This window comes from Pygocentrus nattereri, chromosome 13 (assembly GCF_015220715.1).
Source record: "Pygocentrus nattereri isolate fPygNat1 chromosome 13, fPygNat1.pri, whole genome shotgun sequence".
NCBI lineage: Eukaryota > Metazoa > Chordata > Actinopteri > Characiformes > Serrasalmidae > Pygocentrus > Pygocentrus nattereri.
Genome location: NC_051223.1, coordinates 23765118 through 23777767, shown reverse-complemented (window position 1 = coordinate 23777767; position 12650 = coordinate 23765118). Strand labels below are relative to the sequence as shown.

General features: G+C 38.5%; 2 protein-coding genes across 13 annotated transcripts in view; both read right to left on the bottom strand.

Annotated features, from left to right (window-relative positions):
• Positions 1-1907: 1907 nt before the first annotated feature.
• The window catches only part of stxbp4 (syntaxin binding protein 4), a 39258-nt gene continuing 28515 nt past the window's right edge, over positions 1908-12650 (bottom strand). For all 11 annotated transcript variants that reach the window (XM_037544188.1, XM_037544192.1, XM_037544194.1 and 8 more), the window contains 2 exons: positions 4141-4198; positions 1908-2755 (listed from right to left, as the gene is read on the bottom strand). In XM_037544188.1, coding sequence (XP_037400085.1) covers positions 2647-2755; positions 4141-4198 — 167 coding nt within the window. In that variant the 3' untranslated portion in view covers positions 1908-2646. The remainder of the gene's footprint in view (positions 2756-4140; positions 4199-12650) is intronic.
• On the bottom strand, positions 7227-8913 carry LOC119264997. 2 transcript variants are annotated; one of them, XM_037544195.1, is made up of 2 exons: positions 8665-8913; positions 7227-8400 (listed from the first exon to the last, which is right to left on the bottom strand). In XM_037544195.1, exons 1-2 carry the CDS (start codon positions 8870-8872, stop codon positions 7328-7330), a joined length of 1281 nt encoding a protein of 426 aa, XP_037400092.1. In that variant the 5' UTR covers positions 8873-8913; the 3' UTR covers positions 7227-7327. The 2 variants fall into 2 exon arrangements, with proteins under 2 accessions (XP_037400092.1, XP_037400093.1); XM_037544196.1 differs by having other exon boundaries at positions 8692-8913.

Sequence of the window (12650 nt, the reverse complement as noted above, 5' to 3'; positions counted from 1 at the left end):
CGCTGATTTATGTCCAAATCCAACAATTAACAGGGAAAGATTTTGTATAATAATCACAAGAGGACCTGCAGTACCACTGAGGATAACCATGGACATTGTGTCTTAATAAACTTTAAGACCAGATATCCTAAACACTTTCTTTCATAATGGTGATTTATGTAACCTCAGATATCTCTCGATATTTATAGTAGTTGTATTAGTCAAGTTTGCTTGTCACGAATCTCTATTACACTGCAGCCTTCAAATCAAATGTTTCATCAAAGAGGATCTTGAGAAATAATGACTTATCCTATTTTGCAGGATGACAATGTTTCATGCTTAATTTAAAAATGTAATCATATTTGGTAGTCTGTTTGTTACAATGCCACCTGCATTTCTGTGTGGTTTGTGTATGTGTGGTTTGTGTGATTTTAAATTCCTGGAAGCAGATATATTTAACAGCACATGCTTGGGAGGGGAAAAAAAAAATCAATACTCCTTGCCTTGAGCACTAAGTGTGTTAAGTCGTGCACAACAACTCAGCAATGTTTTCCTTGAAACTGACACAAAACAAAAGACATTATACTTTGACAAAAAAAAGTAAACCTGAAATCAAAATAGGTTCATCAACTGAACTTTATTACTACCACAACAAAATCGGAACATATTCCCAGATAAAATAGGGAAAACACTGAAATGTATCTTTCTACTATAAATCTATGTTGTTAGGCAGAGTTTCAAATAATAAAAGCATGAAGCGAACCTGCAAATCGCACAGCAAGCCTGCTAAGACAAGTCATTTTCAGAAAATATGCACATAAGGCTTAGGGTACAACAGAGACAATTCACATGTCTACTGGAAATGCAGACAACTAAAACCACACATGCAACAGCAGATGTGTTTACATGTGTGCTACGCTTACAGTTATAAACTCCACAAAGGTTTACAACAGTAATATTGCTTTTGTTGTGTTGACAATATCAGAGTGCATGAAAATGACACATGAATGCACAATTATGTCTCACTAACACACCATGGTGGACTGTGGGATGTTTTCCATTCAAATGTAGCAGATAAGAGGACATCTAAAACAGTTTAACAATAATAAACGTCCACTGCTTGAGATTTGTTACGGACACACTGTTAACTACACTAAAAAATCTACTGTCTGTAAGTCAGTCAAAAGATACAGTTTATTTAAACCATGATTATGACCATCACAGCAGACCTTAGTGATCAGAACTCTGATAAGCTCACTTTTTCCTCTCACTGACTTTCCCATTCATATAAAAAGGGGACACGCACGCTGACTTCAAAGAGTCTTGACATTGTTTGACTGGAGAATGGGAAGGGTGTTTTTGGAGAATGGGAAGGGTGAATAGGCCTTGGCCTTTGTTTTGATCTGGATACTAAGAAAAGAGCAAAGAATAGAGTGGAATAAGGAGGGAAATTCCTGAAATGGGAGAAAAAGTAGGCAGATGGAGGAGAACAGTGCCAGATCATTTACAGTTCAACATCTGGTCCCTTCTTCAGCCTAGTGACCTGCCTTATATGTTAGGTGATGATTTTGTGAATACTTAACATTTTACACCAATCAACCATACCATTAAAACCACCCCCGTCATCCGACACTCTGTCCATTTTATCAGCTCTGCTGACCATGTAGGTACACTTTGTTGTTCTCCAGTTACAGTCCATCTGTTTCTCTGCATACTTTGTTAGACAACTTTCACTCTGTTTTTCAATGGTCTGCCAGAGTACCACCAAAGAGGAGGCATTATTTGGTTGGTGGATTATTCTTAGCACTGCAGTGACATACTGACATGGTGGTGGTTGTGTTAGTGTATGAGTGGATCAGACACAGTAGTGCTGATGGAGTTTTCAAACACCTGAGTGTCCCTGCTGGACTGAGAATAGTCCACCAACCAAACATATCCAGCCAACAGTGTCCTGTGGGAAGAGTTCTGTGACCACTGATGAAGGACTAGAAGCTAACTAACACAAACTGTGCAGCAACAGAAGAGCTACTGTTTTTGGCTTTACATTTACAAGGTGAACCAACAAGATAGGAGAATTTAATGGAGTGGACAATGAATGGACACAGCTAAGAACAAAATTGGCAATGAGTGTAGAAACAAGGAGGTGGTTTTAATGTTATGGCTGAAGGTTGTATATGTTCAGCAGATATAAAATCAGCAATTTAGCAAAAAAGTATCTAATAGGAACTGCTACATGTCGTACGTCAGTTTTTTAAACTGCGAAAACAGAGATTTTGAACAACACCTGTTGTCTGCCTAAGGCGACAAGACCTGACACACCTACTGATCATTTTCATATATTCACCACGGTTTGGTCTGGATGGATCAGAGGAAGCCCTAGGATGACCATGCTGCTGTTTTGGCAATTTATGAATGAGGCTGCTAATAATGCTAGTCACTTTTAGATATCAAGTAATAGTGATTATACCTCAAGGTTATCCACACTGAAAAACAAGCCCTGTCAAATACCTGTCAGAGAGGCCTGCTGAGCATGAAGTATTAACCAGCGCTGAAATTATACTACCTGTGAAGTTGATTTCAGTTGTATTCAGTGCACTTGTTTAGTATCTAAAACACACGATCTTCACGGAAAAGTGAGCAGGCAAAGTCAATTCTGTAATGTGTGATTTAGCCCTTTGCCTCTGGAGTGTTCTGGGTCTGATCGTTTGCTTCTGGTTCCGAAAGACCCAAAGAGTTCATCACAGGGTGAGTCCACGATGTCGTCTGAGTGACATGACTGGACAGAAAAAAAGACACACAGCACATGAAACCATATCAGTGAACAAGTAAACAGGCCTCAGTTTCCCAAGAGTTGTTCCCATAGTGTTGTTAAGGGGGTAGTTTTTTCTATTATAATTGGTGGAGCCTTACTCTTAATAGTTAGGATCACTTTAAGATGCTTTCAGAGCTGTTCAGTTGTATGTTGTTCTTCATACTATGATGCTTTTGGAAGCCAAGTCTCAATCATACCCATGACAAAAGTAAAACATTATATATTACATTTAAATATGTTTAATATTTTAACAGCACACACACACACACACACACACACACACACACACACACACATCTTCTAAGCCGCTTATCATTCTGGGCCGTGGGGAGAGCTGGAGCCTACCCCAGTAGTCATTGGGTTGAAGGCAGTATACACCATAATAATAATATCAATAATAATGTAAATGTTTAATATTCCATTTAAATATGACAAAATTGCCCACTAAAGTTTGCAAGAGAAAGGGTTTCGAGCCTAAATAGTGATGTCATACCAATATGAGTAATGTGATGTCTGCTGCTATGTTATTGCTGTGCTGAAGGGGCAGAGATACACTCTGTAACAAAGATTAAATGTGCTCAAGCACAGAGATGGAAAAGCATAGATCATTTTGTTAGATACTGAAGATGAAATGATAACCATCTGTTGCAGTTAACTATATGTGCAGTTTTAACACCAAGCAAATTCTTTCTTTGTATGATTTGTAGAAAGAAGAGTTTTTGAAGGGCATATGTCATAGAAAACTTACTCACTTTTTATTAAATAAAAGATATAAAAAGCATAATGTATGAGTATATAGGTTTGACAGGATAAGAAATCTCTGTATAAATGACGTTATGATATAAATTTACGCACTGCCATTACTCCAGAAAAAAGCAGAAAACAGCTCAAACCATTTAATTTAGCAAGTACTCCATTTACCCTCGCTGTTTGACACGCAGGCACAGTCACTAGTATTATCATTAGCTGAGGAATTCACAGCATGAACAACATTTGTAACATCAGTTGTGCTTGGACTCCTTCCCTAAGCAGATGAATCTGATGACTAAGCGTGTTAAAGGATATTTTAAAGAGACCTCAGTCAAAGGTTGGTGAACGACTGTCTTCCGGAGATATAAAATAATAATCTACTATTGTCATCATAACACCAGTATAATGTTGTCTTTGCATTTGAGACTTAATCATCTTTTTGAGCCTGTGTGTGTGATGGGTGCCACCAGTAATGCTACTTGTTTCAATTCTAACAAAATGTCTTACATGGTGCAGCTTTGAATAATCACACTTTAATATAAATACAGTATAAAGATGAAATAGCAAAGACAGTCATTTCATCACTTGTCTAAACTTACTTGATGTAGTATTTGACACCATCTGCAGTATAAGCTTCATCCCAGCCATAGGGTAAACCTGAGAGGAGAAAGATAAAATGATACCAGTTACTAACATCATTCCATTTGTTTTAAAGTTGGAAAAAAACATGTTTAGTGTGACACATTTTTATTGAGCTTCTAAACTGCCAAGTGAGATATTCCTGGCTGTAGCGTATGGTACTGGATCAAATGGGGTCAAATATGCGTATGCTGAGTGTCTCATCAAGCAAGAACACACTCTGTGGAGCCAAAACACTTATGCATCCAAGTGCTTTGTTGGGTTTTGATTTAGTGTACTGTATTGTAAGTTGAAATACTGAATTTAACGTGCCTATGTAATCTACAGTAGACAATCCTTCTACTGCCCTTTGGTTATTTTTTATCATTCAAATTCTCCATCTCATCAGCCAAAAACAGATGTCAAAAACTGTAATGCTATAATATTTTAAATCATAGCTAGTGATCACATTTACAAGAACACTTGAAACCAATGAGAAGAGTTATTCAAGCCCTGTAATGAATCCTGATGGATTTACATGGGACAGTCCTACTAAATTTAAATCCCTGCCAGAACATGATCCTGAAATGCCCTCTGTCAGGAAGCCCAGCACCTATCAGTTTATATCTGTCAGTGCACACAATGGACTGACACAGTTCTGTAATAGATTTCTCACCTACAGTAGGAAGAAACTTGATATTATACAAAGCAAGTACTTAATAATCAAAAGTGTCCAGTGGGTTAAAGGGGAACTCCAGCAATTTCTCGAAAGTTCTGCATAATTCAGTTGCTAAGTTCTATAAAACATCACTCGAAGTGTTTGATGTGAAATGGTTCAAAGTACAAAAACATACTGGATCATATTTTCTTTACAGTGGTGGTGACAGGAACCAGGGTTCACTATGCCTACACTGTATAGCACTGTAGTACTGTAGCACTGTATATAGCATGCATTTATTCTTAACCAAGTCAGAGTTTTTATATGTAATGTTTATTGATTACTATATAGTTTCTTGATTACTATTTTTCTGTACAATGCCTTGCATGTTAAAAATACAAACTTCTCAAAATTATTTTAAAAGAGTCTCTGAGGCATCAAGCAGCACATTTGTAACCATATCTTATGTCATATGTTTAGTGAGGTAGCTTTTAGAGGCACAAAATGCTTCAGACGTCTGGTTCCTATCGCCTTCACTGAGAACAATTCCAACTCTGTAAGTATTTCTACAACAGAGCATTTGACACCAAATCACTCTGAATGCTTTGTTTATATTTTAACATTCTGTTTATGCAGAAATTTTGAAGAAAATGGTGGAATTCTCCATTATGACACTGCATACACACATACAATATATTTTTTAAATGTAATTTATCAACTATCTACAAACGTATCTAATGAAAACCTAAACATAACATACTCTCAGAAATGCTCTAGTATTTTATGAAATAAATGCTTAAGGTACTGACAGATTTTTTTGTACTGGATTTTTAGGATAAACAACACAAAATTAAACATGATCCTTAATTCTTAAAGCTAATGATGCCACTGTTTAACCTTCACAGTAGGCTTATGGCATTGTTTTGGATAGTCTAGCATTAGTGAGCAACAGGAGGTTGTTCAAAGCTGGAGCCCTGTGGGGCTTGGCTGCGGATGCATGAAGCCATCACGTCAGAGCAGCTCATCACAAGGCCAGAAAACTCAACCAACCCTTTGTTTACTAGGGACTTTACTCCAATAGCTATGATGGGACTCTTGATTTCTTGGAAAAGAAGAAATAAACTGCTTCAAATATGAGTGTGTTAGGTTAGGGGGAATCCTACGAGCTACTCAACAATTTTCAGTTGTTCTGTTCTCCTTTGGCAGGGTGAATAAAATGAATTGGCTTCAAATGAATTCTGGCTTACAATTGTACTAAAACCTTAAGAATTTAATGAATAAACAAATACATTAAAAAGTTATTCCTCTGATATGCAGATCTGTTAGAATTTGATCAGGGCTCTCTTTGTGCCACTATATTGATGAGTCATTGAATAATCTACAACCACTCACATGGCTGGCACAATACTCATCACGTGGAAACCCATTCACTGCCCCTCTCAAGCTAAGGTTACCCTCTTTTGCCTTAGAGGGTGAAAAGAGGGTGGCAGGCCATGTGCAACTCCAAAAACAGAGACTCACCCCCCCTCCTTCCGTCCAGTGAAGAGCACTCAGCTGAAACGTGAGCATCATTAGCTGAGAGGTCACATGGAGAGTAGCATGTGAGACATGTCTCTCCGTCCTTCTATCTCTCCTGATCCTCTAGCTCCTCTCTGATCATCTTTTTCCCCTCCCCACACTCCTTCACTGGATCTCTGTCATCATCCTCTCTCGTCCACCTACATCCCTCTCTTCCCTCAGTCTATTAAGGTGAGGACATTCATTGCATGAATGAAGGGCTACAAATTATTCTATTGTCAAAATTAATTTTGAAATGTTTACTTATTTGTTGTTTAAAATAAGTTGCAATGTTGAGATATGTCATTATTATGATTGGAATGTACTTAAATGCAGTTACAGACTGTGTTTTTATGGAGTAAAAGGCCCAAAACACACCCCAAGTACAAAAAACGTACAGGACTTCCTTTATAAAGTGAACAACATACCAAGATGTGTTAAACAACAAGATAGTGAAATAAATGTAATAAGTCAAATAAATATAATAATTTTATAACATCAAAATTACAAGTTACTTAATGGAAACAATGAAATGTTAAGTCAAAACAATAAGATTGTATCTTAAAATGACACATAACTAATTTAAAATAATGAGCTATTAAGTTGCAATAATGAGATAATTTGAAATAATAAGTTAGTAATTTGAGTATTAAGTTGAGATAACAAGATATAAATTCAAAATTGTGACATCAATATCTTGCTCACAATCCAGGCCTTTGTATAAATTACACTATGTAACACAAATTTTGTTCCCAGCTTTTTAATGTTATATTCCAATTGCTTATGTCTAAAACAAATTAAAAATTGCTTACATTCATCATAAACTTTGCTTTTCTGACCACGGCAACGGAAATTATGAATTTTTATTATAGAAACAGACGATCTTCTCATTTATACAGTCAGACTAAGAACACTATAGGCATTGCAAATTTACACAGAGTACCAAAAACTGTTCAGAAGTGTGTGGTTTTCCGAGATTTACGACTATACTGCAAATCAGATTCACGAATCAATCCCCAAATATAGTCGCCCATCATGTTCTCGTTATATTGTCTTTGGTAACGGCATTCAAAGTTCATAATGTCCCGGTGGAAGCGCTCGCGTTGCTCCTCTGAATAAGCTCCCATGTTCTCTTTGAACTTATCAAGATGAGCATCAAGGATATGGATTTTGAGTGACATCCTGCAGCCCATTGCAGCATAGTTCTTTATCAAAGTCTGGACCAGTTGTACATAGTTTTCATCTTTATGATTGCCTAGGAAGCCGCGAACCACTGCGACAAAACTGTTCCAAGCCGCTCTGTCCTTCCTATTCAGCTTCTTGGGAAATTCACTGCACTCTATGATCTTCTTGATTTGTGGTCCGACGAAGACACCAGCTTTGATCTTTGCTTCAGACAGCTTAGGGAAAAGATCTTGGAGGTAATTGAAAGCTCTCAACTCCTTATCTAGAGCCCTGACAAATTGTTTTATGAGCCCCAACTTGATGTGTAGTGGTGGCATCAGCACCTTGCGTGGGTCCACCAGTGGCTCCCACTTTACATTGTTCTTCCCCACAGAAAAAACTTGGTGACACTTCCTCTGTCCTGTGACTTGGATGCTTTCATCTAATAAGTTCCATTGCTTGAGCCTTGATGTCAGAAGCTCAGCGTTGGACTTGGTGAGACCAAGGTCTCTGATCAGATCGTTGAGGTCTTTTTGGTTAGGGTAGTATGGCTTCCGCTCCTCATCTGCACATGAAGAGAAATCGTGATCTTCAACATCTTCCTGGGTGTCTGACCTGCTGCTTTCTTCTGAAGGTGGTGTTGCTCTGTCTGGAAGTGTTGGTACAGGAAGTTCAGGGCAGTGTGGTACTGGGGCAATAGATGAAGGAATGTCAGGATACGTTACAGGCGTTGCATTTTTGCCAGTGTGACGTTTGGAAGGGTCCACAATGCAGAAGTAGCAATTTGTTGACTGATCAGTCGGTTCACGCCAAATTCTTGGGACAGCAAAATGCATGGCTCTCTTCTCTCCCCTGTACCAACCTATAAGCAAACAAAATAAAATTTGGATTGAGAATTTGATTTAGGCCTATTTCACACTAATGACTAGTGGTATGTGCGATATTAACACAGTTTGAAATCTGTTATATATCAAACAATAAAATATATCTGTATATATTTGATATATTTAACTACAACATGTGAAAAGGTGTTAATTAAAGCTCTTTTAAACTTTAACTGATTTAAAAATTTTGCAAAATAAAAATTTAAATCTGCTATTTAAGAGAGTATCATTTATCCGCTTACCTTCAAGAGTTTTCTTGCAGTGCTCACATGTGAAATGAGGAGCCCATGGTTTGTCTTGGTCACCAACAGGCATGCCGAAGTATGCTTTGTAGGCCTCACACATCTTAGCAGATGCTTCCACAGAGTACTTTTTCACTCTTGTCTTTGTAAAATGGCCACATACATAGCAAAATGCATCTGCTGGATGTATGCAACCTCTTGATGCCATCTAAATTGACTAAGTTGCTGTGTACTGTAAGGAAAAAGGAAGTCTCTCCAAACTCGATAAAAATGGTCAATCTTTATTCCATGCAGTATCAAAGTACAAGAGTGTACTGAGGATTCAGCAGAGCAAGACTGATCACCCGGTAGCAGAGTAACACACAATATATACATTTGAAAGTAGTGGTCCTTCCTAAGCTCCTCCTGTAATGGGTGTGGGGTGAAGTGTGAATTATCAGAATCTGAATAGGTAAATTCCCCTTTGTCTGTGATGGCTGTTGCCCACTTACTATGCAATCCCAATCAATTAGATCATGTCTCTCCGTCTCTCAGGAAGGGCTATAGTGGCCCTATATAACTGTAGTTATACAGCTACCTACAATTCTGTACAATTTCTGTACAGGTAGCAATTTAGAGCAAAGCTCTTTAAAATTATGTCGACCTTTATTAACATGAGATATTCTGAAGTAATGACAAGCACTTTTGTAAGTCGCTCTGGATAAGAGCGTCTGCTAAATGTAAATGTAAATGTAAATGTACAGTCCCAGAAAGTTCTAGATAATTCTGGACAGTTCTAGAAACTTCTTGATAGTTCTCACAATTCCAGAAGCTTCTTAAGTATCTTGAAATATGGCGAATATCCTTAAAAATAGATCAATTTCAAAATATCATTGTGCTGACCACAAAAGCAAAGTTTACAGGGAATAATAACTTTTTTCTATTCATTTAGGGTACAAACAATCAGGAAAACACACTTAACAACTGGGAAAAAATTTTTTTTTGAAAATTTTTACATGGTGTTATCTTAGACATATAATTGTTCATTTTAAAGACATGTTCTATTGGCAGAGGTAGTTGTCTGTGGATCGACAAAAGAAAAAGAAAATACATACTGGCCATGTTCATGACTCAAGGCTAAGACCATTCAAGCTGAAGTAGTCTTTTCTTTAGGCAGACTTGGATGTAAGCTTTGTTTGCTTGCTCATCGATCAACCTGTAGAACATGACAAACCAAGCAAGTCTGCACAGAGGCATGTTAACCAGCCTATTCAAAATAGAATCGTTCATCAAAAGACATTACATTGCATTTCATAAAGGAGCCAGAAAGGGTTCTTTGCCTGATGCCACTGAAGGAAATTTTTAGGCTTCTTAAAGAATTTCTCACTAGATGGTTCATGTAGCAGAAACTTTTTACAGTTTAAAGAACTTCCATATAAGGTCAAGGTTCTTGGAAGAACCCCTTAATTAATAATAAACTTTTACATTTATAGGGAACTTCATACATACAAAAGGTTCTTCATATTTACAGCTAATTTCCAAACATGGTTCTTTAGGGAACTAAAATGAAAGAACTCCTTTTTAAAAGAGTGTATTTTTCTTCATACAAACACACACACACACACACACATTTCTAAGCCGCTTATCCTTCTGGTTCGGGGGAGCAGGAGCCTATCCCAGCAGTCATTGGGTGGTAGGCAAGAGATGCCCTGGACAGGTCACCAGTTCATCGCAGGGCGCACATATGTGTGTTTGTGTGTGTGTGTGTGTGTGTGTGTGTATATATATATATATATACATAAACAAAATTAACTGTATGTGTATCTAATCTATGCATACACTATAAAATATAATATAATAAACCTAACAGGTTCTGAAAACATCATTTGATCATTTTCTATTTACATTAAAAGTCCCTAAGTGATTCATGTCAATAAGCTAATTATGTATCCCCTTGTGGAAAAAGAGCTATAATTCACTGAAAAAGCAGGGGTATGATGTGATATCTGTTACTTGCTTTTTTCATGATCCTGTTCTAAGTTACTCTAAACCTCAGTTCAGCCAGTCAGCAAGTCATCTTACAGGAGGTTACATGTAATTAGGTCACGATAACGGCAACAGCTACAACAAAACCAAGCAGTGGTACAGAAACACTCATCTCTAAACCTCATGCTGATTTAAGTAAGAGGGTTCTGTTCACTAAAAGGGCCTGTATCACCAAAACACTGAAATATATATACACTGCTCAAAAAAATAGAGGGAACACTCAAATAACACATCCTAGATCTGAATGAATGAAATATTCTCATTGAATACTTTGTTCTGTACAAAGTTGAATGTGCTGACAACAGAATCAGACAAAAATCATCAATGGAAATCAAATTTATTAACCAATGGAGGCCTGGATTTGTCACACACAAAATTAAAGTGGAAAAACACACGACAGGCTGATCCAACTTTGATGGAATGTCCTTAAAACAAGTCAAAATGAGGTTCAGTATTGTGTGTGGCCTCCACGTGCCTGTATGACCTCCCTACAATGCCTGGGCATGCTCCTGATGAGGTGGCAGATGATCTCCTGAGGGATCTCCTCCCAGACCTGGACTAAAGCATCCGCCAACTCCTGGACAGTCTGTGGTTCAACGTGGCGTTGGTGGATGGAGCGAGACGTGATGTCCCAGATGTGCTCAATCAGATTCAGGTCTGGGGAACGGGCGGGCCAGTCCATAGCTTCAATGCCTTCATCTTGCAGGCACTGCTGACACACTCCAGCCACATGAGGTCTAGCATTGTCCTGCATTAGGAGGAACCCAGGGCAAACCGCACCAGCATATGGTCTCACAAGGGGTCTGAGGATCTCATCTCGGTACCTAATGGCAGTCAGGCTACCTCTGGCGAGCACATGGAGGGCTGTGCGGCCCTCCAAAGAAATGCCACCCCACACCATTACTGACCCACTGCCAAACCAGTCATGCTGAAGGATGTTGCAGGCAGCAGATCGCTCTCCACGGCGTCTCCAGACTCTGTCACGTCTGTCACATGTGCTCAGTGTGAACCTGCTTTCATCTGTGAAGAGCACAGGGCACCAGCGGTGAATTTGACAATCCTGGTGTTCTCTGGCAAATGCCAAGCATCCTGCACGGTGTTGGGCTGTGAGCACAACCCCCATCTGTGGACGTCGGGCCCTCATACCATCCTCATGGAGTTGGTTTCTAACCGTTTGTGCAGACACATGCACATTTGTGGCCTGCTGGAGGTCATTTTGCAGGGCTCTGGCAGTGCTGCTCCTGTTCCTCCTTGCACAAAGGTGGAGGTAGCGGTCCTGCTGCTGGGTTGTTGCCCTCCTATGGCCTCCTCCACGTCTCCTGGTGTACTGGCTCATCTCCTGGTAGTGCCTCCAGCCTCTGGACACTACACTGGTCTGTGGTCCCCACCTGCAGAACCACTCCTTTATTGAGTGTGTCTTGCTAATTGCCAATACTTTCCACCTGTTGTCTATTCCATTTGCACAACAGCTGTGAAATTGATTGTCAATCAGTGTTGCTTCCTAAGTGGACAGTTTGATTTCACAGAAGTTTGATTTACTTGGAGTTATATTGTGTTGTTTAAGTGTTCCCTTTATTTTTTTGAGCAGTGTATATTATTTTAGATCAAAGCGTTTGATGTAGTATGTAAACACTCCCAAGCCCATTCAGTTCATATATAGAAACTAAGCTGCAAACAAAGCCTGTTGTAAATACACTATTTTTTGTGATGTCATGCAAACCATTAAAATACATAAATAATATATAGCACAGGCCCTTTAATAATCGTTGCCTTTCCGCTAAGCCTCATTTGACTGTGTATATGAGTGTGATGTGGGAAAGAAACAATTTGGAGTAGTTAATCAAAAAAGTAATCTCAAAATACAAATTACTTCTCTCAAACTACTTTACTTCCTAGAAAACGTAATCTAATTTTTCTCACTACTTTACTTCTATGTTACTCTCTAAAATCCATACACATCT

Coding starts and splice junctions, on each gene's coding strand:
- LOC119264997 (XM_037544195.1), bottom strand. CDS start 8,872: ATGGCATCAAGAGGTTGCATACATCCAGCAGATGCATTTTGCTATGTA. Junction 8,401..8,664: donor CTGCAAGAAAACTCTTGAAG/GTAAGCGGATAA, acceptor GTTTGCTTATAG/GTTGGTACAGGGGAGAGAAG.